This window comes from Drosophila pseudoobscura, chromosome 3 (assembly GCF_009870125.1).
Source record: "Drosophila pseudoobscura strain MV-25-SWS-2005 chromosome 3, UCI_Dpse_MV25, whole genome shotgun sequence".
Classification (NCBI taxonomy): domain Eukaryota; kingdom Metazoa; phylum Arthropoda; class Insecta; order Diptera; family Drosophilidae; genus Drosophila; species Drosophila pseudoobscura.
This window is the reverse complement of record NC_046680.1, coordinates 19,960,371-19,988,165: the sequence shown is the minus strand read 5'-3', so window position 1 is coordinate 19,988,165 and position 27,795 is coordinate 19,960,371. Positions and strand designations below refer to the sequence as shown.

At 42.7% G+C, this 27,795-nt stretch overlaps 5 protein-coding genes across 13 annotated transcripts in view; 2 read left to right on the top strand and 3 right to left on the bottom strand.

The window, feature by feature from the left end:
• The first annotated feature begins 60 nt into the window (after positions 1-60).
• On the top strand, positions 61-880 carry LOC4805337 (peptidyl-prolyl cis-trans isomerase-like 3). Its single transcript, XM_001361716.4, has 3 exons — positions 61-78; positions 148-384; positions 453-880. The coding sequence occupies exons 1-3, from the start codon at positions 76-78 to the stop codon at positions 696-698; spliced, it is 486 nt and encodes a 161-aa protein (XP_001361753.3). The 5' UTR covers positions 61-75; the 3' UTR covers positions 699-880.
• Positions 727-8,509, bottom strand: whd (carnitine O-palmitoyltransferase whd). 3 transcript variants are annotated; one of them, XM_004444414.3, is made up of 9 exons: positions 8,298-8,509; positions 4,179-4,360; positions 3,377-4,114; positions 3,120-3,319; positions 2,724-3,062; positions 2,539-2,604; positions 1,615-1,996; positions 1,196-1,555; positions 727-1,135 (listed from the first exon to the last, which is right to left on the bottom strand). In XM_004444414.3, the coding sequence occupies exons 2-9, from the start codon at positions 4,317-4,319 to the stop codon at positions 1,013-1,015; spliced, it is 2,349 nt and encodes a 782-aa protein (XP_004444471.2). In that variant the 5' UTR covers positions 4,320-4,360; positions 8,298-8,509; the 3' UTR covers positions 727-1,012. The 3 variants fall into 3 exon arrangements, with proteins under 3 accessions (XP_004444471.2, XP_015040567.2, XP_001361752.4); XM_015185081.2 differs by lacking the exon at positions 8,298-8,509 and adding an exon at positions 6,066-6,264; XM_001361715.5 differs by lacking the exons at positions 2,539-2,604; positions 8,298-8,509 and adding exons at positions 2,325-2,384; positions 6,066-6,264.
• A 130-nt stretch (positions 8,510-8,639) lies between these two features.
• Positions 8,640-9,768, bottom strand: trsn (translin). Its single transcript, XM_033377979.1, has 5 exons — positions 9,657-9,768; positions 9,517-9,604; positions 9,367-9,463; positions 9,195-9,310; positions 8,640-9,129 (listed from the first exon to the last, which is right to left on the bottom strand). Exons 1-5 carry the CDS (start codon positions 9,729-9,731, stop codon positions 8,804-8,806), a joined length of 702 nt encoding a protein of 233 aa, XP_033233870.1. The 5' UTR covers positions 9,732-9,768; the 3' UTR covers positions 8,640-8,803.
• Positions 9,769-9,797: 29 nt separating this feature from the next.
• Positions 9,798-11,242, top strand: Pef (penta-EF-hand domain containing protein peflin). Its single transcript, XM_001361713.4, has 4 exons — positions 9,798-9,923; positions 9,980-10,190; positions 10,401-10,544; positions 10,612-11,242. The coding sequence occupies exons 1-4, from the start codon at positions 9,915-9,917 to the stop codon at positions 10,836-10,838; spliced, it is 591 nt and encodes a 196-aa protein (XP_001361750.2). The 5' UTR covers positions 9,798-9,914; the 3' UTR covers positions 10,839-11,242.
• A 615-nt stretch (positions 11,243-11,857) lies between these two features.
• The window catches only part of lola (longitudinals lacking), a 61,684-nt gene continuing 45,746 nt past the window's right edge, over positions 11,858-27,795 (bottom strand). Inside the window, exon 6 of one of the 7 annotated variants that reach the window (XM_004444396.3) lies at positions 11,858-13,681. In XM_004444396.3, the coding sequence (XP_004444453.2) occupies positions 12,396-13,681 (1,286 nt within the window). In that variant the 3' untranslated portion in view covers positions 11,858-12,395. Of the gene's footprint in view, positions 13,682-16,442; positions 17,083-17,392; positions 17,830-18,218; positions 19,525-19,956; positions 21,126-25,797; positions 26,843-27,795 lie in introns of those variants that run through there. The other 6 variants (XM_004444397.3, XM_033377974.1, XM_033377967.1 and 3 more) reach the window with 6 other exon arrangements.

Sequence of the window (27,795 nt, the reverse complement as noted above, 5' to 3'; positions counted from 1 at the left end):
ATTTCTGAAGGTCGGAAGGTATATTTTTTTATTATGAATCCGCGGTCACACTGCCCCTAACTCACTGTAAAAAAAATGGTAAACAACAATCACATGTAACAAAAAACGAAAACAAAAATAAAATAAATTAATTTAATTGATTTCCAGTCCGTGACGCTACATACAGACGTGGGAGACATCAAAATAGAGCTCTTTTGTGATGCTTGCCCAAAAGCCTCCGAGAATTTCCTCGCCCTGTGTGCGAGCGACTACTACAGCGGCTGTGTCTTCATTCGAAATATAAAGGGATTCATTGTCCAGACCGGCGATCCCACCAATACCGGAAAAAGCGGCCAGTCTATTTGGGGAACTAAGTTCGACGACGAGTTCAAGGAAACCGTAAAGGTGGGTGGTGGGAAAAGTACTTTCATTGCGATGAACAGGTCTCACCGGCTCCGTTGTTGTTTTTGCAGCACACTGACCGCGGAATGGTTTCAATGGCCAACAATGGGCCGAACGCCAATGCCAGCCAGTTCTTTATCACGTACGCAGCTCAGCCGAACCTTGACCTGAAGTACACGCTGTTTGGTCGCGTTATCGACGGATTTGATGCCCTGGATGAGCTGGAGAAGCTGCCGGTTAACCCCAAGAACTACCGGCCGCACGTAGACAAGAAGATCAACGGCGTAACCATACACGCCAACCCCCTGGCGACGTAGGAGACCATGAGAACAAAGACAAATCCGATTGCTTAAAATGAAACGTATTTATAGCTCTTAAGTTACATGATATCTTCACTTACAGACTAATTGGTTGAGAAACATAGAATATTGTGCAAAAGGGTCTAGGACTAAATCAGCCGAGTCACAATAGTTAATATAAAATTGCATTGCTTTTAGAACTTTTTCATAGACTTTTGCACTTAAAATGGAACTTACAATAGACAAATGTATAAGATGGATGTTAAAACGATCAACTAAAAAAGAGAAAACAAATGCTAACAAGAATCTCATACTACATGCAACTACATGGATTATGTGGAGGCGCCGTTTTGGATTGATTTGGCGGGCTTCGGATGATCCTTGATGTGCTGCTCGAACATGCTGCGAATGTCGGCCAGTGCCTGGGAGATGTTCTCGGAGAAGCGTTGGACATCCTGAAAGATAAATTTCGATCAGTTGGAGCTCGATTAGGAGTAATAAAAGACAAGCCTTACCGTTTGCTGGCATGTTGTCTTTGCTGAGATATGGAAGAATATCAGATTTTCTCCAGCTATGATGTAGGAGACACCATAACCGTCGTCGGCCACAGGTCCAAAGCCACCTCCGGCACTGATGCAGTTCGGATGCTTCTTCAAATCCATCTTTGGCGTCTGCCCATGGGGGGTCTGACTAGTCGACAAGCGCCACGGCTCGCTGAGCACTTCATTGAGGAAGGGCGAGTCCACTTCCAAGTACTTGGACACAACGTACAAGCAGAAGAGATGCCTGTCAATACCCCGTCCGCACATGGAATCCTGATAGCCCAGTTGGTGGCGATCGCAGGCTGCCTGTAGCATCTTGACGCGCTCGTCGTTCTGCGAATAAAAAAAACAAATTAGGCTTGGATCGAACTATATTATGGGCCACCTCTTACCGATATGCTTTGGTTTTGCATGGCTTTGACCCACGCTGCGGACTCGATGGTACACGGGCGCACTGTCTCAGTTCTACCCTCGCGGAATAGGCGCGTCATCGAAGCCTCATATGTCAGGGAGAATCGTCCCGCATCTCGGTAATAGGCCAACTGCAGGGCCATTTGAATGTAGGCATCTGGGGAGATGCGGCACTTCTTCATGAATCCCTTGCCGTACTCCTGGTGCACCAGAATGCGCAGATTCACCTCATTGATTAGCTTGGTCACGTCTACGGTGGCCTCATCAATTTTGGACAGACAGGGTGTAAGATCCCAGCTCAGTCGTGTGGGCAGCGGGGGCTGGAACTCAGGTGTGCCCTTGGTGTCGCCAGCCTCGTCGTATCTGCAGGGTATGCAATCGTTTGGTTAGATCAAGAAGTATTTCCTTTTCTGTGAGGCAGTAAACGAAGGCAACGTAATTAAGAGGCTTTGGTTAACCTTACGAAACAATGGTTAGTCACAGGAATATGGGAGAATTAGTTTGTTTTTGCGTTTAAGGTTGCTGTGGAATAGAGTGTTCTGGGCTGGCTGGTTTTCCACTGTATATCTGCCGCATACGGTGAGTGCGACAGTTTGAATGCATTTGAGAATCTTAAACATGTGCAGGCCCTCAAGGTTTCCCAAAACCACCTTTAATTACATTTTAAATTGTTTGGAAATTAAGTGTTTACCCATAAATATCATCACCAAATATATACTCCCATAGATGTCCCAAAACCGGTGCATCGGCCCTATAAAAAATGCGTAAATTAAATCAATTGTTAGGCCACAACCAGAGTTAATTAAAAATAGGTATGTACATGTCAAAACCAAAGTCAAGAACTCAAATTGAACGATCCAACCGACACCGTCAAACGTAGGCGCGTACAAAAAAGATCACTTTACCCATCCGATACAAGATCGTCGACGATCAGGTTCTCCCACATGTGTGAGGCAATGGCAGCGTCAGACCTTGGTTTGTGTGGGTTTCAAATTGTTCAAAGAATTTAGATTACGGCAAATCAAGGATACGAAACGAGACGAAACGTCTTTGTCTGAATAGAACAGTACGGAGTGGGAACTGCACTTACCAGGTGTGCTCCGCATTGAAGCCGACGCGTCCATTGGTGGCCACACAGACGGTGAAACACTTGTCGAACCAACGATTGTAGCCGTTGCCGTGGAGCAGCTTCTTTCCGAAATTGTCGAGAAGCTCGGGCCGCTCCAGATCAAATTCGAATGGTTCATCGTCCAGGGAGAGGACAAAGGCAGCAGATTCAATGGTCCGCAGGGAGACATGGTTAACGCCTCGCGAGAAGTACGTGTTCCGAGCCTCGGCCCACTTCGAGCGATTCCAGGCGGTGAGTGCAGCCAAATGCTCCTCACCATCCAGGGGAGTGGCCTTGGCCTTTAGGATCTCCTCGATTTGACTAGAAAGAATAAAATGTTAGTTTCTAATTGTATTGGGAATCTGATCACGGACTCACACTTGCAGCTCGCAAGGACGCAGGATGCGTCCCTTGTGGTAGATGATCATTTTATAGTAGCATCCCTTGTGCAGCACCACAATGTGATTGGAGTCCTTGTAGTGAATGATGCGATCTGTTTCCAAGCCCGGAACACGAGCCGTATTGAAGGTGCGTTCATACTGCCAAGAGCACAGAGGAATCATGCCCTGGACCATAATCTGCAGCAGAGAATTGCTTAATAGGTTTCATGTGCCATATTGTGTGGTTTAACTTACAGGTTGCAGTTCCTGGTGCTCGATGAGACGACGGAAATTGAGAAGCAGGTGGACCACGTTGGCCGCCCTAGCTGCCTGTTTGTTGGTCAGGTTCATGAAGATGGCATCCGTGCCGTAGAAGTTGCTGTTGACACAGAGGGGGCTGCGGCCGCGCAGATAGACATACTCCTCCCACCAATCGGAGACGTAGTTGGTGGACCACCAACTCTTCAGGACGAGGTACCATTGCAGCTTCTTGCCAATACTCTGTTCGAACTCTTTGGCCAGGCGCTCCATTCTCGAGTAGTTATCATCGTCCAGCAGAGGTCGCACACTGCGCAGGTATCTCGTCATGGTGTCCTTGACGGATGGCAGCGGCAGACGTGGCAAGGAACCCTGAAAACTGTACAAGCCAGGCTTGTTCCAGCTGGACAGGACGCGCACCACAGCCACCCACAACATGGTGGGCAGCGAAACGCGACTTCCCGGGGCCCTGGACTCATACATCCAGCCCTTGTACATAAGCAGAAGCTTCAGTGTGTAGCGCATGGTGAAACAAATCGAGAGCCAGATCACCAGGGCAGCCAGGAAGCAGGCAGTTACCTGCCAGTTAGTTGTGTTGGAGGGTAGATGAACGAGAACTCTGTTGGTCAGGTTGAAGGGAGCCTGGTAGCCGGCAAAGTGCAATCCAAGGGCAATGGCGGATATAAGCCATAGACTTTGGATGTGGGCCGGATAGACGCCGTTGCGCACGCCATTCTGAAACGAGGATACGGAACGGTTAATCCAACTATATCGTTATCAAATGTATCGTTAAGCTTACCCTGGCACGAGCCAAACGCTTCTTCCAGGAGCGCACTCCCGAGTTCCACACAAGATTGAGCACCTCGTGGTCATAGTTGATGTCGAAGCCCTCGTGGGTGATGGCAAACGAGAATGCAACCGCAGCATGGGCTTCAGCCATACCTGCACGCAATCGGTGACGTCACACCCAATGAAAATGTTCTGCAGGAGATAGAGGGTTCAAAATGGGTTAATGTCTGCGCGATAATCTCTTCTTTTGTTTTAAACACTTAAGAGTTTGTAAGTGTGAGTATTTCGTCACAATAACCAATTAATGGCTAAGCTGATAAGATATCTTTTGTATTGGCCAGACATCTGATATGTGTGATTCATGTGTTGACCAACATCTTGGCCAGTTAACCAAATTTAAATGGAATTGAAATGCGCTGCAGATCGTAAAACTACTTTCGGAATGCACTTTGCCATATTCATGTACGGAGGAGTGCAAAGTTCAGCAAAATATTGCACGACTCGGATCTTGTTTAATATTTTGATTCGCTTCGCGCGATTCGATGTCATAACATTTTACATGCAATTGATGATTGACGTCACTGAAAGCAGTTTCATTCAAGCGATAACCCCAAACGAGGTTCGAGATAGCTGTACTCTGGGACTCTAAGTCTGGGCAGCAGCACCCAGACGATTTAATAGCTAGCTGGATTGCTGATCACTTCTATATATGTTGGGTGGATAGGGTAGAAAGCAAACAGTTAAAATTTGGCAAAAAAAAACCGACATTCGATCACTTGTAGCAGATCCATTTCCTGTTTATATTGCAAACTGATTTGAGACCTACGAGTATTTGCTGTGTATAGACTCGTAATCGTATGCATTTTCAGTTTTTTAATTGTTATTGCTCAGCGTCTAATACTATATGACAGCTATTGAAATTTATTAGTACGCCAAAGCACACAGCACATACATGTGTATGTATTTCTACTTATAGTCTTCTAGAACTATACAAATAGGAATATAGGGGAATTCTAATAATATCAATCACAGCATAGTGTTGCAGGCGTTATGTTTCTAGATCAGATCAGATAAACCTTGGAGCGAGGTAAACAAACATGGCAGTGAAGGTCAGTGCAGTGGCTCTTTTATGCTATTGTCCATGTCCGTGCATATCAATAAACCAGTTCCAAAAACTTCGGAGACCCCTTCAAGATACAAATTCGTTTTCGTTTGACCCAGATCGAGGCGGCGACGACTATGCGACGATGCCTAACAATTTGAGCAGCGCGCTGCCGGCTTTTATTTGTTTGCGTATGAGCGAGAGGGCAGCAATCACAACAGCAGCAGCAGCAACAGCAATAGCATAGGCTAAAACAACAAATTCAAATACGATTTGTTGCCTTTTATTATAGTCGTAGTCGCAGCAGAGATCTCTTGCGCTGGGCCCCGACACTGTGGTCGAGACGGTGCAAAGTCCAAACCGATTTTTTCATCATTGCTGTTCTGTGATGTGATCGCTTCCTAGATTTTAATTATATTGCAGAAAATTTAAATTGATGTGGTTTTTTAGATTGACCTTGCCTTCCCCATTCCCCCACCCACTGTGTGTTGTTGTACGCGCGGGGGTGGCATGTGGCGGTGGGGCCAACACGGGTTTTATGTAACAAGCTACAGGTCCCCACCACAGCTGATAAGGCAGCTATCTCAACGTGAAATGTATTTTTCAACTATCAAAAACATGTGGGAGAATTTGGGTCAAAAGAGAGAGAGAGGGAGAGAGATCATAATGGGAAAAGCAAACCGAGAAAACCCGCAAAAATGCCACAGTTGCAGAAAAAAGGGCACTGTTTATCCACTATTTGTGTTTCTTCGCCGCGTTCGTTACGGTCGACCTTCAGCTTAATGGAAAACAAACCTTCTTTGTCAAATCAAATGTTTCGGAAGCCAATTCTCGAAATCACTTTCAAATTAATTGCACTGACAGAGTTTCGAGAGAGAAACACACAAACAGCACAATGGGATTTTTATTCGAACAGCGAGTTCCCTTTAGCCTTGCGGGACCAGAAAAACAGAAAACAACTTGATCACTTGAACGGCCGAGCGCCAACTGAACCAGACTGTGCTCGCTGTACGCGCATGGGGTCTAAAAAGGCAGCAAGAGACGACTTTTGTGTTTCTGTGTGTGGGTGCGTCACGAATCGAGGGGCTCGTGGAGTGTGTTGACCGATGCCGGTTCTTCCCCACGGTTCCTCTCCTCTTTGAGTGTGTCTGTCCGAGGATCGATAAAGGCTTATCAGAGTTTAGCAAATGGAGATCCTATGGTGGCAAATATATCTACATATGTACATGCATTAAATGATTGTCAAATCGTTATCTCCTGCTCAAGTTGGATATATGGCCCACACAGTTTATAAAATTACTACACTATACTATTTCCAATAGTCATAAACTAGTAGAGATTGTGGTGCTCAAATGTTTGGTATTATCGAAGGGAGGTGAGGTACTGTACTACCAAATCATAAAGATAATGTGAATAATAATTTTAATTCCCGATATGTCCAGTTTCGGCTTGGGACTTTGGCCTTTCTATAAATATAAATAGATATGTACATATGTATGTATGCACATACTCGTATGCTGTCGTCTATTTATGTAAGGTGGCGCATTCTCTCGCCACTACTTCAGTGTGAAGAACTTCTCTCACAAATTTCAATTGAATCTTATCAGGGTTACATGGGTGGTTAGCCCGATTACGTGTGTACTTACTTCAGACGATTAACGGCCTGAAAAACAAGTCTTATATGATTTGATTTTATAACATTAAAATGACCAAACCTGCGATAAGCAAGAATTGAAAGGTTTTATCGCGCCTAACTATTTATAGTTGAAAGTCGAAGCATTCATACTACGCCCGTGGGGGGCATGTGAAACTTGTGTAGTACGCAATTCGGCGGCCAGGGCTGATAAGGACGGGCGCGCAGTCCGATAATTCTAGGAATTGCAAAAATAACCTAGTGCAATCAGCGACGCGTTGGCACTTCTGCCTGGTTGGCATGTCTGGGAGGCCTATGGCTATCTAAATGATTGGTCTGCCTCAAAACACTGGAAAAAGAGTTAATTCCCACCCAGACCAGACGAATGAAAGAGATCACAAGATGGCTCGTATATCTCCAGCGTGGACTTTGAACCTCGGCCACTTGAAATTGCGACGATACGACCATGGCAGCACCAGCGCCAGCGCCAACGACGCATGTCTAACACGGCCGAGACAAAGGCAAAGCAAGGGAAAGGCAAAGACATGGGTGGGGGAACCAGTCGGGCCTCTCTGAAATATCATTCACAGCTGCCGCGGCAATTAGGAGGTCAATAGTACCTATCCTACCTGAGCAGCTTTTCAACTTAGGTAAACATTGGATTGGGGATCTGCCATTTGTTAGTCTTCTCTTTTGGATAAGGTTGTTTTCCCCTTAAATGCATACATATGCACATACATTCATTTGTATGCTTATGGGCAGTGGAGGAAACTGCAGCAAGACACGTAGCCAGGCCAAGAGAGACAAAGAGACGGGACTGTAACTACGTAGTGCACACAGTTGCATCTGGGTCTGTGTATAGGTGTGTGTTTGTTTTACAGATGTTTGCCAGTAGAATCTCTCGCAGGTTTTGCGCACCCACTCAGAGCAGAAAAGCTGGCGCTCAGCTCTCAGAGAGCAGAGCAGCGCCGCCGTCAAGCCGTACACAAACTCGTTTTGGACTTTGAACCGCGTTGAGAAAAGCGTGTTTTGAAAAAAACAGCGTAAAACAACAACGACTTTATTAAAAAACAAACAACAATCAGACCCAGGGAAAGACAGTGGCGGCGGGTAGTGTTGTAATAAATACAATATTATTCACTTTTAGTTGCTGCTTTTTCAAACAAGTTTCCATGCGATTTGTAGAGAAAATTCACTATTCGGTGCTGGCTGGGACTTGCATGTGACCCAATTATTTACGAACTGGTTGGTTTTGAATTTTTTCTGTGTGGGGGAGGGGTAATTGGGCAGCCCAGGTCGCTGGAGCAACAGAATCAGACATTTTAAGGGTAATTTACGCAAATAAGAATCGGAAATGGGTTAGGGTTAATTCTAATGGATTCACAAGCACTTACTAAGTTTTTGGTGAACGCAAACGCCCACCGTTGTAGTCTTGAAGTGAAGACAATCTACGGATTCTTTTCTTAATCCAAATGCACAAATCAAAGAACACAACTCGAAGAAAACAACAGAAAACAGCACAAAGCGCGGAAAAGACCCAAGAGACAGACGACGAAAACGGCAAAGGCGCGCGCGCAATGTTGTAAGCGTTCCGGTGGTTAAGAGAGAATGAGACTCGCTCGGAGAGCGGCGGCAGCAACAAGCGCGAGAGTTTCGACCATATGATCGAAGCAACAACAGAAGGGTTACTGCTGCAGCATACACGTAAATCCACACGTTACATACACAAATGCAAGTTCCCGACTACTGAGATATATGTATTTAAACAGAGCAAGAATGCGCTTTCAAGCTTAACATCGTTCACTTGTACCGGTGTCTTAGATTAAATATAAACTGAACTTTTCAGATGGTTTTTGATATTAAGGAAAGTGGAGTCTTTTTGATCCGAGTATGGGCTGAACTACTCGACTGGTGCTGCCGACTGTTCGCCATCCTTGTCCTTGTTGGATAGGCCACGTATGCTGACGTCGTAGACAACCTCTTCGATCTTCTTCACGTCGTATTTGAGGGCATCAAAGCGTTTGCGCAAGCCGTCGTTCTTCAGATTGAGCAATCGAAAGCCCGTGTTCAAATCTCCAATAAAGTGCGAGATGTTCAGGGGGCGCTCATAGTCGCCCATCGTGACGGAATTCGTGGCAAACCGCGAGAGCTCCGACGCAAGCTGCAATATGCCCAGCAAATAGTCCTCGACGTCCAAGTGGAAGCCTTCACCGGGCTTGGTCTTCACTGTTGACAGAGCAATCGAATGCAAATTAAAAATGCTAAAGGCAGAAAATGTTTAATCCACTCACAGCCCAGCATTTCGGCCACTGTTTCGCGAGTCACCAAAAAGCCCGCCTCCAAGTAAATGACCAAGGCAATAAGAAAAATCAACCGCTGTGTAATGTAGGTCCAGTGATCGGAGTATCTGGAGAGAGCAGAGCATTATACACCCACAGAGGGGACCAAATATTTCTGACTCACCTGTAGTATTGCCCTGGTGGCACCAATGTGGCCAATTTTACATACTTCTCGGCACAGGCTTCGATTAGCTTCCGGGCCGAGCCGCAGGCGCCGCTAACTAAACGATAAAGGAGTTAGTAGGACCGACCAAGTTGCAAATGGGTCACCTACTTTGGCTTAAATCGCTGTGAATTATCTGCAACTTTATTTGCGCGTCCTTTGCCAGATGCTCGATTTCCCTCACCACAAGGCGGATATTCTAAAATGAAGGTTCCAGTAAAACTATTCTTTGGTCTTGTAGGGCCACTTACCTCTCGAAGCTCCTGCTCGTTGTCTATATACTTCTGGTAGTTTGAAAACATATCCATATTCACGAAATTCGTCATTTTGTTGTCTTTTTGCTTGTTTATGCCGGTGTGGACGCTAGAGATGGGTGCAGAATTATGCGATAGTCAAATCGCCATAACGATTATTAGGCAAGAAATCGATTGGTAGACGCAGTGCTGGAAAACGCTTTTCACATCCGAAGGCTTCAAGTTTTAATTAAAATCAAAAAAAGATTGTGAAAAATGTCCTACGTACGTTCTCATCCAGTTAAAGATCCTACAAATAGATTGCAGTTTGTTTTTTGCAGGGTCAAGGCTACAATCCCTACAATCAAGGCTATGCTGCACCGCCAGGCGCCTTTCCACCCCAAAACTCGCAGGTCTCCTCACAGGCACAGCAGTGGTTCGCTATGGTGGATCGGGATCGATCTGGAAAGATCAACGCTTCCGAACTGCAGGCGGCGCTGGTAAATGGGCGTGGCGATCACTTCTCGGATAACGCATGCAAGCTAATGATTAGTAAGTTGTCGATTTTGGAGTCTCTATTGTGACGTTAGTCATCAGTGTGACGGCGTAAAGGAACTGCCAGCTGCCCCAAATGTAGACGCACACGGGCATGTTTGCTTATATCGCCGGGCAGACACTATCTCGAATGTTTACCTAACTTCTGGTGCTTTTTATTATGTTTATTCAATCGCACTTAATGGCAAACTTACCCACTACTTGCAGGCATGTTCGACAACGACGCTAGCGGAACCATCGATGTTTACGAGTTTGAAAAGCTTTACAACTACATTAATCAATGGCTGCAGGTCTTCAAGACCTACGACCAGGACTCCTCTGGCCATATCGAGGAGAGCGAGCTGACTCAGGGTAAACTATTATAAATAATAATGCTATCATCGGTTGATGGTTACTAATAGCTTTTCCTTGCCCACAGCCTTCACTCAGATGGGCTTTCGGTTTTCGCCGGAATTCATCAACTTTCTGGTGAAGAAGAGCGATCCACAGACCCACAAGGAGGTTTCGGTGGATCAGTTCATTGTACTTTGTGTGCAAGTGCAGCGCTTCACGGAGGCCTTCCGTCAGCGGGACACGCAGCAAAACGGAACAATCACTATAGGCTTTGAAGACTTTTTGACTGTGGCAATCGGTTGCTCATATTAAACTTCGAGCGAAGCAACTGTTCCAAAGCAATCCAAACTCTTGCGCACGGCACAGCCTTCAAACACACATTTCTTATTCCGTTTACTGTGCATTTTGTTTAAATTTATATGGTGTTTGCTAGCTTAGATATTCACCGTCCTCTCACAGTCATGTTATTGCAATCTCCTGGTTCCAGAACCACCTTTCACATCAAACACACATTTCTTATTCCGTTTACTGTGCATTTTGTTTAACTTTATATGGTGTTTGATAGCTTAGATATTCATCGTCCTCTCACAGTCATGTTATTGCAATCTCCTGATTCCAGAATCACCTTTCAAAAGTATTTGTTATTACAGCTCGACTAACACATAGTACAAAGTGTCTTGCGCCTAAAATAAAGTACATATATTTATAAAACGAAATTTAAATGGTTTTATTGAACGTAAAAATGGCATATCAAAAGTTTTTTGTAGAATAATAACCTTATCTTAGCAGTTTCACTGCCCTTCGCTTATATGTATGTGCATATTCATTGATATGAATGTGTATTGTATATTCTTCTTGTATGCACGTTGGTGTTGAAAATTTGAGCGATTCAGTGCGACAATACAAAGCTTATGAGTAATGTACATATGTACGAGTATGACAAAAAATTAAGACATTAATTTTGTTTTGGTTTTCGGCTTGGGAATCTTGAAGTGTTCCCTATTTCTTTTTGGTCATAGGTATACAATTTTTAAACTCAGTCTTTAAGTTGATAAATGTATGAATCGAATGTCTTAAGGGGAATAAGGCAAATAAGATAATGGCTTTTCCAATGGCAAGTTCCAAACGATTCTCTGTAAAACTAGATCAGTCAGAGTACAGGTACATACATATGTATGTCTATCAATGAAGATGGCATCGATTGAGGAGATCCGAGAATTGTCAAGGGTTTCTGTCTTAGGAAGCTTGATCAAACTTAATTAAGAGATCTTTGGGGCGGCAAGGGCGTGGAAATGTGTTTCGGGGGCAGGATCTTATAAATGTTTCGAAAATACAGATAAAGAGCCCTAAGAATACTTTTATTTCTGGACAACGGTGAAATGTTTGATAATATCTTAGTAATTAGTTGCCTTTTAAAAAAGATGCTTGTAAATATGTTGGGCATACAAATCCTTATCTATAAAATTGTATAAAAATAAAGTCAATCGTGTTTCTCACATCTCACATAAGCTTATCGAATATCAGATTCAAAATGTAAAATAATACGCAGCGTGAAATATTACTCGGCTTGCAGTTGTTGGCGTACGTTGCCTTAGGTCTAATTTGATTATCTGCTTGATTAGATTGGTTTACGAGTGCTTATATTATATAAATTATTACAAGTAAACATTAAATATTTGGGATGACACATAAATGACAAGAAATATTATTCGTTAATTCGTCAAATCAAGACAAAAATGCGAGAGATTGCAGATCTCCCTTGTGGTTGGTATGTGTATGTGTTGGACAGGGTTACAAGTTAAATGGAAGATTCAGTTGGTCCCCATAAAAGTATTATTTGGTATCAAATCGCAAGCAGAGAGTTCTCTCCTACTTATTGCAGTCTATAATCAGCTTGCCCTGGGAATCGTCGGACATCGAGCCGCTCATGCCGTCGCCCTTCATGGAGTATTTGGAGCGGCGTTTGCTGGGCAGCTGGGGCAAGTCGGTGTGGTGTTTCCTGACGTGGACGCCAAGGTTTCCGCGCTGCTTCGACTTATACGGGCAATAGGGACACTGGTGAGATGGCTCCTTGCCACCGCACTCGACATTCTCGTGGCGACGCAGCGTAGACTTCCAGCGATATTTCTTGCCACAGTGACGGCACTCGTACACTGGTTCGCCATCCAGGCCGATCGCATTGGGACTGGTGATGCTCCCGTTGCTGCTGCTTCCACCATAGTCACTCAATGTGAACTCCAGATTGCGAAAGACTTGGGCCTGGGCTTCCAGTATGGAGTTGGTGGAGCCTCCGTGGGCACTCGAATGGAACATGTTCATCGAGCTGTTGCCAAACTTGCTCCCACCCTGTTCCATAAGATGTATATCGTCAAAGGCATGGAAGCGGCCATCATCTTCATCCTCCGTCGATGATCCCGGCTCGTTCTCGCACTCCGAGTGGCGCAGATCCCGTTCCTGCTGCTTGCGCAAGAGGTTCTCCAATATTTTGGTTGGCGTGGTCTCGATTCCAACTGCAGTCTCGACCTCCTCCTTGATGCGACGCTGAGGTGCTTGCTGGCGCATGATCTCCTGCGCTCGAATCTGTTGCTGGAAGCTGTGCAGACCATTTCGCATCAATGCTTCGGCTATGACAGCCGCCTGTGGCTTCGGCGTTGGCGCAACTGGAGCTGTGGTTTTGTTGGCAACCAACACAGAAGTTGGTATGGCCTTCACCCCACCCAGGCCAAGGCCCGTGGGGACCGCTGTCTTCAGAGAGTACTTGTTTCGCGGATGAAATGATGCAGCGCCAGCGGCAGCGCCCATTATCTCATCAGCATTCAAGTTTTTTGAAGCCGTATCGGAAGCGGAGCCGTAGACGGCAATGGCAGCTATGGTGGAAGGCTCCAATGTCTCGCCGGAAGTGGGAGACACCTGGCCATACTGAGTCACCTCTGCATGGTCCAGTTGCTGCTGCTTGGGCACCTTGGCCGACTTGGTCTTGTAGAACTCGAACAACATGTCCGAGACCTCAGAGACAGACAGACGCTTACGGTGAGATCCCGGGGCCTGGGCCTTTTGTTCGTCGCGCTTTCTTCCATTGAGAATGCTTCGCTGGAAACTGCGCTGAATCTCTGCTGTTCCCACTCCTGGGGCGGTGTTCTCCTTTCGGCTTAAGTCTGCAATCGGAAACATATTTTTAATTAGTTTTTGCCAAAAACAATTATTTTTTTTTTAATTTTAGATTCGCCTCTTTCGTTTCTAGTTCCTTCAGTATGAGCTTTGTCGAACGACTGATGACTTGTGACAAATGAAAAAGCAAGTTGTAACTCTCGGGCTGCTTGGGTTAATGTTAGGGTTACGGCATGGAAAAGTGTTAAATGAAAGCATGCAACAAACTAAAAGCAAAATACGGTAAATTATTAGGTATATTAAGTAACGCAAACACATGTAATTTTGGTTTAGAATTAAATAAACAAGGGTACACGTAATTTTCACTTTTATTAATATTTTTAACACATTTTTGGCATAAATTAAATATGTAGCTTTTTTTTTAGGCGGAGCAAATAATATTAAAATTGTTTTTGGTTTTTTTTTCTGTGGTGCTTCGATGTGATGATGTAATGATGTTGTTGGAGATGTTTGTGGTGGGTGAGTTTTTTAACCGAAACCATTTTAAATGTATCTCATTACCTGCTATATCTGTGAAAATAGAGAAGAATAGGTTAGTGATGTCTTGAATTTCGATTCAATGTTTCGCTGGTATATCCATAATAGAGCTTCGTTGGTGTGTGTCCCCGAATCCACCTGTAAATAATCACAAATTCAGATTAATCAAATGGTTTTTAATATATGTTTCCAGTGCTATTTGCTGTGGCCGGTGTTTGCTATTCGCGGATGGCTGGGGGCAGAGCTTTTGTTTATGCACTAATATCACAGTCGAATATTTATATAATGGCTAAGTCAAGCTTTGCCAGCTTTCCCCTGCGCCCGCCGCCCACGCACAACCAGCCGCGAAAAGCATCCACACTGCAACACAATCGAAACGGCACTAGTCGACGTAGCCTAGCTTACAAATTTCCAATCCCATCCAAGCACGAAGCGCAGGCAACAACGTATCCGAGTCCTAAATCCTATGCGCAGCTGCAACGCGTACACACACGCACACACACACTCTCAGGCGGTCGGAAAATTCTCGTCTTTGTGTGCGCGTGTGTATCTGTTGCACAGCAAGTGCAGGCCATCGCCTGCGAAGAATCCTTGATTTATTTTTACTCTGGTTTTCTACCTAACTCAACAGTTGTTGTTTTTGTTGTCGCTGTTCTCGTGCGTTCTGTTGTGTCTTCAAATACATATGCATGGGTCTATGTGTGCCGTGGCACAAACAGTTTAAGAGCGGGAGAGGAAAACTTTCTCTGAGAATAACTCTCTATTTGTATGTGTGTTTGTGAGAGAGAAAGCAATCCGAGCAGGCGCTCACAGAGTTTATGTCTAGCTTCCGGTGGTGTTTTTCTTGTTTATCCATACATATGCATGGATGTACCTTCCAGATGCATCTGTTCACAAAAATGTATTTCAAGGTCAGCCTAGGAAAACTTAAGGGAGGCTGACAACAGAAATAAATTTCTTCACATGCTCTTGTTCATGTATGCGTGTTGTGGAACTGCAGCTTGAAGCTGTTTCGTTTCTTAAGACCCTCACAGACATAATCATCCTGACTATCAACATTTTCCATCGAATTTTCCTGGAATTTATCCCACACAAATAGCTTCGGAACCAGCCCTTAAAACTTGTGGGTCCTCATCGGGTCCTGTCCGTGCACATATATATGAATACATATGCATTTGTGTGTGTGTTTAGGCTTTGCGAAGGCAAAGCCCAAAGAGGACACCGATAATGCAGGCAGGCAGTCGGACCTTGAGCGGCACGCATGCGCATTGCCAAATGGAAAAAATCAACGGAAAATCACGTGGGAAGCAGGACTGCAAAAGCCATTTGACGTCCACTCGCACCAACACACAAGAAAATCAGGCAGACAGGCGGCAGTCTGGCAGGCAGGCAGACGAGAATGGGAAACTTATTTTTAGAAAAACACACACAGAAAACAAACGATCCATCCTGATTTATGTGTATACAGTGTCCGTCCCTCAGTCTGGGTTTTGCGTGGGTGAACAAATCATAGAGTAAGAGAGAGAGAGAGAGAGAGAGTGGGAGAGAGTCAGCGTCAGAGAGCGTTGCGAGTACAGTTAGTTTGTGGTTGCCCTGAATCTGTATGAATTGAGATTTTTGCACTTCCCTTCCCCTCTCAGCCATTGCCATCCCTCTTGGGTCTGGCTGAAAACTATTGTTAATAGAACCTGTTTGAAAAAGGATTATATCCTTATCTTCATCTTTTTGTGTTGAAACCTGAATCTGATTGTGTTTTTACATTGAAAGGATCTTAGGATCTATGCGTTTACTTGCCTGTTCGATCCCCACCTTGATACTCCTTTGGTAGCTTATTATATTCAGCAGTTAAGCGAATTTCTGCGAATAAAATAAAAAAGAAATAAAAAGTTAATGAAATAATAATTTAAAGTATAAATAAATAATACTAACCATTGTAGAAAGAATAAAACGGAGTTCATTGAAACTAAAAAAATGAAAATAAAGAAAGCCATAATTAATAGATTTTAAAATATATTTTACTAAAATATTAATATATAGTAAAACGATAAATTTATGCGCATACGCTTAAGATTTGTTTTTTTTTTTTATTAGCAATATGTAGAAAAGTTATTAGATTAGATTGGACCTGGTTTTATATACTATACCGACAATAAAAGTGGTAAAACTCCCTTCTCTAATACCTACATTGTACATATGTATCTAACTATTGTAATGAATTTAATTTTTAGATTTATCTGAAGGCAACTAAATGCTTTTCAAGCAAGATTACTCTGATCTTAATAATTAAGCGAGTTTTAATTTTTGGTGCATCCTTAATATAGAACAAGTTCTTGTATTTTTGGTCTCTTCATTTCAATTTGGTACGATTTCTTTTATCAAAATATACAAAATGATTCTGGAATCCAATTTTCTTGACGCATCATCCGGAGATGCTCAAACTAAATGAGAACCGAGTGCTCCTTGCGCATGTGCTCGTTGAGGAAGGCCTGGGAGCGGCACACTCGAGCGCAGAGCGGGCATCGGTTCGCTTCGTACTGGGGGAAGCGCTTGGCGCTCTGGCGTGGTAGCTCACGGCCCGGCACCAAGCTGGTGGTGTCGATGGGTAGTTTCTGAGCAAGATAGTGCAAAGACCGGGCCGACGATATGGAAGCCAGCTGTTGCAATGCTATCATGGCATCTGAGTTGCTGGCCAATGACTTCTTGTTGCCATTTTTGCTGCAAGTGCCGACACGGTTCGTCGGCTCTTCGTTCTCGCTCTTTTGCTCCAGCGTCAGCGTCGGCGAAGTATTGGCTGAGTTGCGCTCCCTGGCTCCCACCTTTGGCAATGGCCTGGATGTGCTGGCGGCGGCATAGTCCGACTGGAGGCCCAAAGATTCCTGGGTGCGCAGGTTATATTTTCTCTCAAAAACCTCTGCAACGAAAGGAAATGGTTTGGGAAATCAAAATAAAAAATACAAATCATAAGCTCAAACAACTGCATTCGCTAAAACTAAAATTTTGTAACGAAATAATGTGGGAAACAATACTATATTAAGCTACGCGACCCACAAACATACATACACACACTCACGCAGTTGCACCCTCACACGCATGTTCAGAAATCTATAAGGGACTCAAAGAAGAAATTTCGTTTATTTTACTCGTAAAAGAAATTAAAGACTCTGAGGAAGGAACTGAATAAACTGACTTAAATTGCAATCAACGATTCTTTTCTTTTCGTCTATTTATTTACAAAAGTCATGGGTTTCCGAGTTTGGCAATAACGAGAACTTGTCTATAATATGCATAATAATTGTTAACAAAACTTAAATGAACTCCTCCTCATGCTCCACTTTAATCTCAGACGTATAGAGGTATAGAGATTCGAGTTCTGTGGCTGCCGTCGCTTCTACTTCTGCTCCATCTGCAGTCTGTTTTGTGGTTTTGGCCTTCGGCTTTTGCTTGTGAATGGCTGGCTCTGCCGCTAGCTCGGCATCGTGCAGCTTCTTGTGGCGGTTCAGATGGGATCGCCGCTTGAACCACTTAAGGCAGTAGTCGCACTGGAATCGCTTAAAGTCCTGACACTCCTCGCGCTGGTGCAGTGACAGACGATTCATCGTGTTGTAGTAGCGTCCGCACTGGCACAGTAGCTGGTTCTTGGGACCGTGCCGCACAAAATCTACAGACAGACATAAACAGAAACAGAAACAGGATGTGGTTGGTTTTTAGGCCTCTGCATATATCTATCACACAAAGTACAAGGGTTCGATTCACTCTAGTTCTGGTGATTTTGGTGATGAATACAACAAATTCTTTTCAGTTTGACATTTTTATTGGCTGATAAATGATTGGACTACTTAGCACTAGCAATCAGTATGAATACTAATATATGTAAATATGAATAGACCTTTTTAGTTGGTGCAGCACTCTGCAGTCCTATCTGCAAATCCTTCCGCCTCGGCATAGTACAGTCCACGGGTCATGGTCCTAAATAGAGAGAGAGAAGCATATTAGTTTTTGATGTTTGGTTTAGTCGCGTAGTTCAGATCGATAAATAAATTTCTTAGATTCGATTGTAAACATTTATTTATTAGTATTTATATTACTTTCATATACAAGGTTAATACGCAGTGATTGGGTTAGGGTTTTAAATATTACTTGTGTATGTATCGATTTTAAAATACTTATACGTTGAGCTAATTCAAAATTTGATTCTACAATACATATTGAGCAATTCAACTAGATCTTGACTTGACTTGAGAGTTTGATCGTGACTTAGTCCACTAGCTTAAAAGTATGTGATTACCCTTTGAGATCGTAACTTTGGCTATATTACAAACTTGTTACAGACTACACGAATTTAGGGTTTAATTACTCTTTGGATTCATCACACATTTCACACAGTAACACAACAACAAATGCTAAACAGACTAGAATTCATGTAACCGTACAGTTCCATAGACCTAATTTCCCATATGAAGCGTCTCCACGGAATCAGAATGCTTCTGGTTCATGTGCTTACGTAGATCCGACTTGTATTTACACTTGTGCGGACAGTGCGGACATTTGAGGGCGGGCTCCACCCCGCACTCGTAGTTCTTGTGCCGCTTCAAGGAGCCCTTGATCTTGTAGGTCTTGCCGCACACATTGCAGGCAAACTTGCTGTCGTCCAACCCAAACTCATTTGAAACTTGTTGAAGAGTCATGGTTGTGGCAGCATGAAGGGTATTTCCCAGTCCATTAATATACAACTTATCGTGATGCACGTGAGTCTCCTCATCGCCGTGCATCTTCTCCCCGTACTCGTCGTCCAGCATGCTCTCGTGTGAATCCACCTTCATCGCAGCTAGTTCCAGTTCACGCTCGGCGTCATCCGCATCGGCTAACAAAAGGCCAGAATCATGACTAGATACCACAGCAGTGCTGGCCATACTGGAAGGTGCCATTGATATGCTAGTGGCTCCATACTGCATCACATCGCGCAGGAGCATCTTATCCTCCAGGCGAGAAGTGTCTATCTTGATGTACTCCTGTCGGGCCTGCGTCTGCTGGATCGTCAGCTGGTGGCGCTGAGACTGCTGCTGTTGCTTCACTATCTGTATAGTGGTTGCCTGGGGCTTGTGGAGCAGGCTGGTGGTGTTTGTGTTCGTGGTGGCATTCTTTGTAAGTGCTGGTATCGTGTACTGGATGTTGCCCACTGGGTTGCCGAGGTCATCGGGCGGGAGCTCCACCACAACAGTGGCCCCCGACAGAAGTCTCGATCCTCCGCCATTGCTCAAGCCGGCGCCAGTGCTGAGAGTCTGGTTGGGGGATTGGGCTCCAGTCGAACTGGAAATTGAGTAGGGCACTGTTTCCAGAATGGTCCAGTAGCCATCTGCAAAGAGTGTGAAGCAACAGAAGAGGTTAGTTAGTAAGACGCTAGCCGAGTCCCTCAAGGATCTGGAATATAATTACTTGTAGCATTAACAAGTGTCTCAGCTGGCTGCTGGACCCGTCCAATATGTTTTGGGATTGGTGGAGTGTGGGTTCAGGGATGGTGTGGATTATAAACTTGGGCTTGTTTGGGTTTTTTGCTGTAACGCATATATGATTTTGTTGCTTTATTCTTAATCGCTTGCATTTACAATATAATAAAAAGTACACAAATTCTTGGTTAACTCGTACTCTGATTTTGTTTTGTAGAACCGATAACTATATTTATAGGCGTATATGTAGGTACGTACATATGTTAGAATTTTAAATGTACAACTGAGGAATATTCATGTTGAAAAAGTGGCAAATAAATGGCGCTTTAAGTCTTTGATTGCTTCACATGCGAAAGCCCTAATTGCTGGCAAGAATATTTGAGTTTGAGAACACCAACCACACTAGAACTAAGTATATATTTTTTCCATATGTGGTGCATATGGGGCTATGTATTTATATTTACTCGTATATGGTGCATGTACGTATGGGTGTATGTATTTAAATAAAATGGTCTTGGACCGATTCGGCTAACTTAGGCATAACTCAACATAAAGAAAGTAAAACGAGAGAGTTAAAAAGTTAAAACGGAATGCGCTCAGAGAAATTGTATGTAAGTTAAAAGTTCTTTAAGTAATTTGTGCAGGAATGTGGCTGGGAGGCTGGGAGTGCCACAAGGCTGGGATCGATTGGTTGGTTGGTTTGTTGGTGGGTGCGGGCACAGGCACAGGCACAAGTACGCGTTGGAGGTAGCTACTACTTGGACAAGCAACTATTGTCATTATTCATTTGGTAAACATTTCACATTACGCCTCTCGAGATGCTGCTCATCGGGTCAGCTTCATTAGCCATCATCGTCGTAGTCGTCGTCGTCCTCGTCGCTCTCCGGTATGGGCACAGCCGTGATGGTCAGATCGCGACCAGCAAAGTCAAAGTTGATTTCACACAGTGCTGCGGCCAGATCGCTGTCCATTCCCCCAACATCGTTATCACCATCATCAGCATCGCCGTCCCCATCGCCGTCGCCATCACCATCGCCGTCGCCAGTTGCCTCGTCGTTGCTCATGTCATCCTCATTCCGTATCACATACAGGCTTTCCTCATCGTCGCGAGACTGCTCATAGAGCATGCAATGCTTGCGCTTGGCGTGGCGCAGCACATGATCCTTGCGGCGCGAGCGGTACTCGCAGGACACGCACTTGTACTTCTTCTGCTTGAGGCAGTACTTTCGCACGTGCTCCTGCAGTTTCTGTGGCGACTTATAATAGCGGTTGCAGTGCTTGCACTGCATGAAGGAGTCGCGGGAGATGCCCGCACTGGGATTGGAGGCACGCAGACTGCTGCTCTGATTGTTGCTCGTTGTGGTGGCGGCATTGGTGGCGTTAGTGTTGGTGTTGGCATTAGTTCCACTGCTATTGTTGTTGAGATAGCCATAGTAGTCGTCGTGGCTGGCGGTGGCACTCGTAGAGGTTTCCACGCCCAGGAGACTGCCCAGTATGGGATAGATGTCTGCTGGTCAGCACAGCACGGAGGTGTCAAAACAAAAAGGAGAACGAAACAAAATCAAATTAATGGCTTGCAAGCAACTGATCAAACATCAACTTAAGCTATGTAGAAATAGTTTAATAAAATAATATAGAGATCTTAGTGTTTTTTGGCTACTACCCAATAGGCGCCGATGATCATGATGATTTTGATGATGAAGGCGATGGTGGTGACTGTTGTTCGTGGTGGTGTTTCATTGCGGTTGATGGAGTTTAGCGGCGTGGGGGACGGATGATGGTGATGGTGACTGATAATGATGGTGTGTGGTGACGTTATGGTATGGTTGACACAATCCCCAGAGAGCTACATGTATGCACATAGACAAAAGCCACTCAAGCATTTCTATAAACAAAAACTTGAGAATATATACAGAACAAAAGAATAAATCACAAAATCAGATGTTGGTGTTGGTGTCGTTGGTGGGATTTTCAAAACTACAACAATACAGCAAATCAAATTACATTTATCATATATTTTGTGTGTTATATAACTATGATCTGTTCACTCTTCAATACAATATCAATGTCAGGCATGTGAGGGCCACCCAAGGGTCTTCTCTCTCCTTGAAGTCGATCCATTATTATCCACCTAGAAGAAGAGAAAAATCTATATTAGTTCAGGGTTTTTAAAGGGTTTCACTTGATAATGGCTGGACCAGGAAACTAAGAGGGAGAAATGGAAATCGTCAAACAGATTTATGAATTTTTGCAGTTTTTTTCTTCTATCATTTAATATATTTTTTAATTTACTTTTATTTGTTGGTTGGTTTTTGCCTGTTCACTTATAACAATTAGATCGTTTTACTTGTTTAACATTTAAAATAGTTTCACAAATTTTGTTTAAGGCGTTTCTCGGCTTTATACACAATTACATAATTAAATTTACTCTGAATTCGTACTAGATTTAATTCGTTTTGTTAAATTGGTTTAAGCACACTTTTCATAGTCTAACTGGCATTTTGAATGTCCATTGTATCGTTAGATTTTTTTACTGTGTAAATATATTGGTATCTCTTCTCCATTCGTTAATCTAAATTGCAGTGCAAAAGCAATTTGGTTTTCGTTATGTATACATTTCATTTCGTTCTGTTTTCATTTTTTTTGATTTTGTAAATTTTTTTCTTGGCGCAAACTAAGCTATGGTACATTGGTTACAACTCGAATCGGTTGGTGTTTGATGCTTCTTATTTTCAACAGTAACAATTCGTAAGGCGTGCGTCAACAGCAATAACATCCATTTCTCATTTGTATAATTTTTCCTTTTGTTAACCTATGGCTAATATATTTACGGTGTGCTTTGAATTTAGTTCCCCATTTTCGTTTCACTAGATTTTTGCAGCAATAGAAGAAAATAATAGTTTACGAACTAAAGAAATAACGAATAGAAAATGATTCTTAATAGAGACAAACAAAATATCCGATTTTCTTCAGTTATATATGTGTGTTGTTTGTATTATGTTTGTGTGTTGAGTGTGTGAGTGTTTGTATGTGTGTGTGTGTTTGAAAAGAAAGCCCTTCTCATTTCCGTAACCGACCTATTGCCCTCCCAATCTGCGATCTCCCCTGCTCCGATCTGATCAGATCTGTTCCTTGCTTCGTTTCGCTTCGCTACGTTTCAATCACAATTAATCACATCGATCCATATATATGCATACATATGTGTATGTATGTATGTTTTGTTTTGTTTTGTTTTGTTTGTTTGTATGTATGTAGCTATCTATATATACATAGATATATGTTTCTTTATATATAATTTTACATTCACAGCTCCTAGTTTACAACGTTTTAAAAATGTGTATTTTGTGTGTGTTTTGGATGTTTTTAAATCTTTGATATTAATTATGAACAGAAATAATAAGAATACATTAGTAGAAAAAGAGTTATCTGGGTTAGTACAAGTTCTCGAAAAATATTTCACTTTTTCTTGGATGTATGTGTCTATGTTTTACATACAATGGTACGGCCAGGTAGTATCTTTTCGCAATAGGCCTCCCACCCATCTAAATCTGCTCAAACTTTGATGTTTGCCTATGTGCTAGCTGTCTGTATTTTGTTTTGTTGGTGTGTGTAAGGGGGTTTGTGTTAGTAAATTGTTTTTCTTTTTTTTTTGTTAATCAAATTATATAGAAATTTATCACATGCTTTTCTTTACACTTTAACTATACGACTCGAAAGCTTGCCATTATGGACCACATACGAGTATGGTATTTTCTTTTTCATTTCTCTTGTACGAGTATATGGGTCGATTCGAGTCCATCACATGCGCTGTTGATAAATTATAAAATAGGTGTGACGGATGGACATCCATCTTCTTCCCTTATTGTTTTTTTTTTTTGTTTGTAACGTAAAAATTAGATGTTTCCGCTTAGAAAAGTAGTTAAAAGTATTATGTTGTATAGATAAATAAGAACCACAACCTTAATAGACAAAAAGTTAAATAAATCGCGATTGGATTATTGGTTATACAAAAAAAAGGATACATATTGTGAAGTTCGTGAAGTGCACATCGATCTTCGTGTTCTATAACAAATGATAAACAGAACTCTAGAATCTGACTAGCGCAACAAGGCGACTTGAATATGCATATGTATATAAATATTAAACCAAGCAGAAAACCAATGGAAATCTTTTGAAAATTGTCAACGAATTCAAATTTGAAAATTTCCTCAACTAATTCGAATACTGACCGATATGAATTTTGTTTTTTTATGATTTTTAATATTTTTCTGTCAACAATTTGAACAAATTTGTTGAATTCGCATATATATTTTGTGTTGGTATTGTGCCAGTTTGTTGTCTGTAGATTAATTTACTTTATCACATTTTTTTTGTGTCGCGAGAACTGCTGATCCGACAACAAACTGCGGTATGCGCCCCTCTGTTTGTTTGCTATTTTGTATGTTTTACATTTTTTGAATTATTTGAATTTGTAAATTTGAATTTAAAATTGTTTTTCTATTTATGTGTTAGGGGTATTAGGATGAAGTACCTAAGCAACTCGATTATACGATTAAGCTCTTTCATTTGTATATTAACAATTATAAAAATGTTAGTGTGTGTGTGTGTGTGTGTATGACTATGTGTCTGTGTGTGAGTGTGTGAAACAAACTCTGTCGATTTCTATAATAACTATATATAATCGTAATCGTAATCGTATCGTTTTATAACAAGGCTTCTCTGCAGCATTCACTTCGCGCGTTTCTCAATTTTGACAACAAAATAATTATGTTAAGAGAAAATATACAATGTTATGATTACTATTAATTACAATGAGGACTATATTCTTTATATCACATACCAATTTATTTTTCTGACTGTGACTCGATGCGAGTTTCCCCAACCCATTTACATTGCCAATTCCCTCTTTCCACCCTCTTCCATGCATCCCTCCCTCGCACTGCTGCTTTAATGTTATTTAAAAATAATTAATAACTGATTTTTGTTTCGTCCTAAAATTGTTTGCCTTGTGTAGAGAAGCGCCCCCGCCCAAAGCCACACTTATTTCGTTTCCTTTCCTTCCTTTCGTTTCGTTTCGTTTTCTCTTTTTGGTCAAATTAAAATTCCCGCTATCACATATCGTGGTTCATAATTAAATCATAATTTAAAAATTTTCATGGAATGAGCACAAGATAAATTAATAAAAATTTCTGTGTTTCTTTGCTTTTGAAAAAAGAGTAGATAGAGATCGTTGAGTTTCAACTACTAGCTATAATTTGTTATACTACTATATACCCGCAGTATTTATCATGCGTTCCTGTGGCTTTTGGGGGTGCGGTCCTAAGCAAACCGTCAATCTTTTTGCAATTTTGAATATAGTTTGTGGATATAGGCAAACGAAAACATGTGAAAAAGCGAAGAACAACGATTGTTTTATGTTTTGTTTGTTTTTTTTGTTTTTGTTTTGTTTTGTTGTTTTGGTGCGCATAAAATATTGCACGTATGCCTTCAATGTGGTCTAACTTACGGTCTACCTCTGACTCTAACTCGGACTCCGACATCTGACTTCTGACTCCGACTGTAACTGCCGTGTATCTATCTACGTTTAGTGGTTCCCTTTCGTTGAACTAACCTAAGGCGCGTGAGAGGGCGCTGCACTAGAAATTACACTAAGATTAATGTGAATGTTTTTTGCGTTTGCTGCTGCTACAATAAAATGCATAACTTTCCCCATCCACAATCAAGAAAAAATTCATTGAGATCATTGAGTTTTCCAAAGGACTTATACATCATGCAACATGCTGCACGCCCGCTCTCTCACGCGCCTCTCAAACAATTTGCTCCCCTCAGCTCTGCCAATTCGGTAAAAACAAAATTAATTGTTGCTGTTACTATTACTGTTACTGACAAAAATATAAAACAAACTAAAACAAAAACAAAAAGTAAAAATATACGATAATGAGCTAAGAATTAGGATTGGTTAATATTCCATCAGTATATACAAAGTTACGAGTTAGTTATCTGTATATATATATATATATATATATATATGTATATATGTATATTTATGTAGATACATATATGAAGTATATGTAAAAACGACTATATTTTTCAAGATCATTTGGAAAATTATATAAAACCGCACTCTGGACTGGACTGGACTGGACTGTGGTTAGGACTCTGACTGAAGCTGAACTGACACTAAGCCCCGAACCTGAACGCCAATCTGAACCCCAACCTGAACCTGAACCTCAACATAGACCTAAACCTGAGCTGCGCTGCGCCTTCCATCCTGCGATCCTATTCTGGTTGTGGGGTCCTAGCTTGATCCCAGATCTGGGTCAACAGCAACAAGTTGTTTGAGAGCCTGGCGTCGTGGATTGCCATTGCAGCATTTGTTGTATCATCGATGTTGGTGGGTGCGCATGTGGAGCACAAGATTGTGTTTGTGCTTCGATTTCTTGTGACAAATGGGGCACTCGAACTTCGGCTCCACGCCGCACTCGAAGCGCACATGTCGATTGAGGCTGTGCGGGCGGGCGTATGTGTTGCCGCATCTGTCGCAGGCGTAGGCTCCGCCACCTCCTCCGCTCCCACTAGCACTCCAATTACCACCGGATCCACCGGCTGCTGATGCCGCAGCAGCAGCCGCCGCCGCTGCAGCCGCTGCCGCCGATGTAGAGGCTCCACCTGTGGAGGAGGCACTTGTGTTGTTGGCCGCCAGGCCAGCAGCCGTCGCAACGGCTACTATAGCAGCAGCAGCACTGCTCGATGGGTCTGCTCCGGAGCCAGGTATCATGCCCCCGCTGCTACTGCTGTAGCGGCGCGTTGGCGTGTCTGGGCGTGCCATTTGGCCCGTTCCAGCTGTATATATCAGCTGTGGCAGTGGACGACTGTGTGGAGTATGCAGATGGGTGTGATGTCCTCCTCCGACCTGGGCAGCGGCCAACAGTACTTTGGCAATGTCTATACGCAGGTCGCAGGGCTCATTGTCCTCTTCGTTGCTGTCGTCGTTGTCTCCGTTTCCGTGCCTCTGTTGCGACTTGGGCACCAGCTGGTGCCCTGTGCAGTGCGTGGGAGTGGCCCGGCCACTGTCGATCCGGAGGTCATGCTCGTTATGGTCGTCCATGCCCGCACTCGGCTCAAACTTGATGACGCCCATGGGCGTCTCGTTGGGACTGGTGTACGGACTGGTCTTCAGGTCCATCAGGCTGTAGCTCCTGTTCGTGGGTGACAAACGGCCGAAGTCTGTGGAGAATGGGTGATACAGAAAGCAGGGAAACTATTTTAGTTTTTCATTATTTTTACTTCGGTTTTCAAAGATTGCATGTCTCCTTTCTAGATGGAAATTATAAAAATACCTAAAACTAATTGGAAGTAAATAAATAATTAAGGGCTTTACCGTGATTTTGTATCTTTTTTGTTGGTTTTTTTTTTTTTGGTTATATGTATGTTGCTTTAGTGAGAGATATGATACTATGGATTGGAGTGGAGTGGACTGAACTGGTGTGCGTGTGTGTAAATTTGTGGATGTGTGTGTGTCTTGTGTGTGTGTGTGAGCTTTTTTGTGAGTAGGCTGTAAAGTAAATGTATTATTAAATATTAAATTAAAACACAATGAGTACAATAATAAATGTCGAGAAAACAGTTGGAGAGCTAAGCACAAAAAAAGATTCAATAGAGTTTTGCTCAAGTTACAAGTGAGAGAAATGGTTAAATATATATATATATATATATATCATCTATAGGAATGTGTGTTGGGTGGTTAGTGACAAAAACACTTACAAATTATAGAGAGGGGAGAGGACATATAACTAGTGGAGCTTGGAGACAGAACAGGACAGCCTCCTCAGAGCTTCCTTGGCCTAAAGTGCATTGTTCTTTTTTTAAATTATATTGTATAAATAAATACGCATGCAACATTAAAATGTAGGAAAGAAAACTTAAGAGATTATAAATAAATAAGTTGAAAAGAATTTGATAGAAAATTGGGTATTTATAAAATACAATTCTATACAAACTAAGTTGGTTTTCGTTTTCTCATTTCATATTTTAATTTGTAGATAATTAAACGCTAGATAGTATATTAATTAGATAGATGTATACGCTTCACAATCGCTAGGAGAAGACAGGTAGAGATAGAAGAAACTTAAAGTTAAACCTTCGGCAATACAAACGAATGGAATGTGAACAAAAAACAG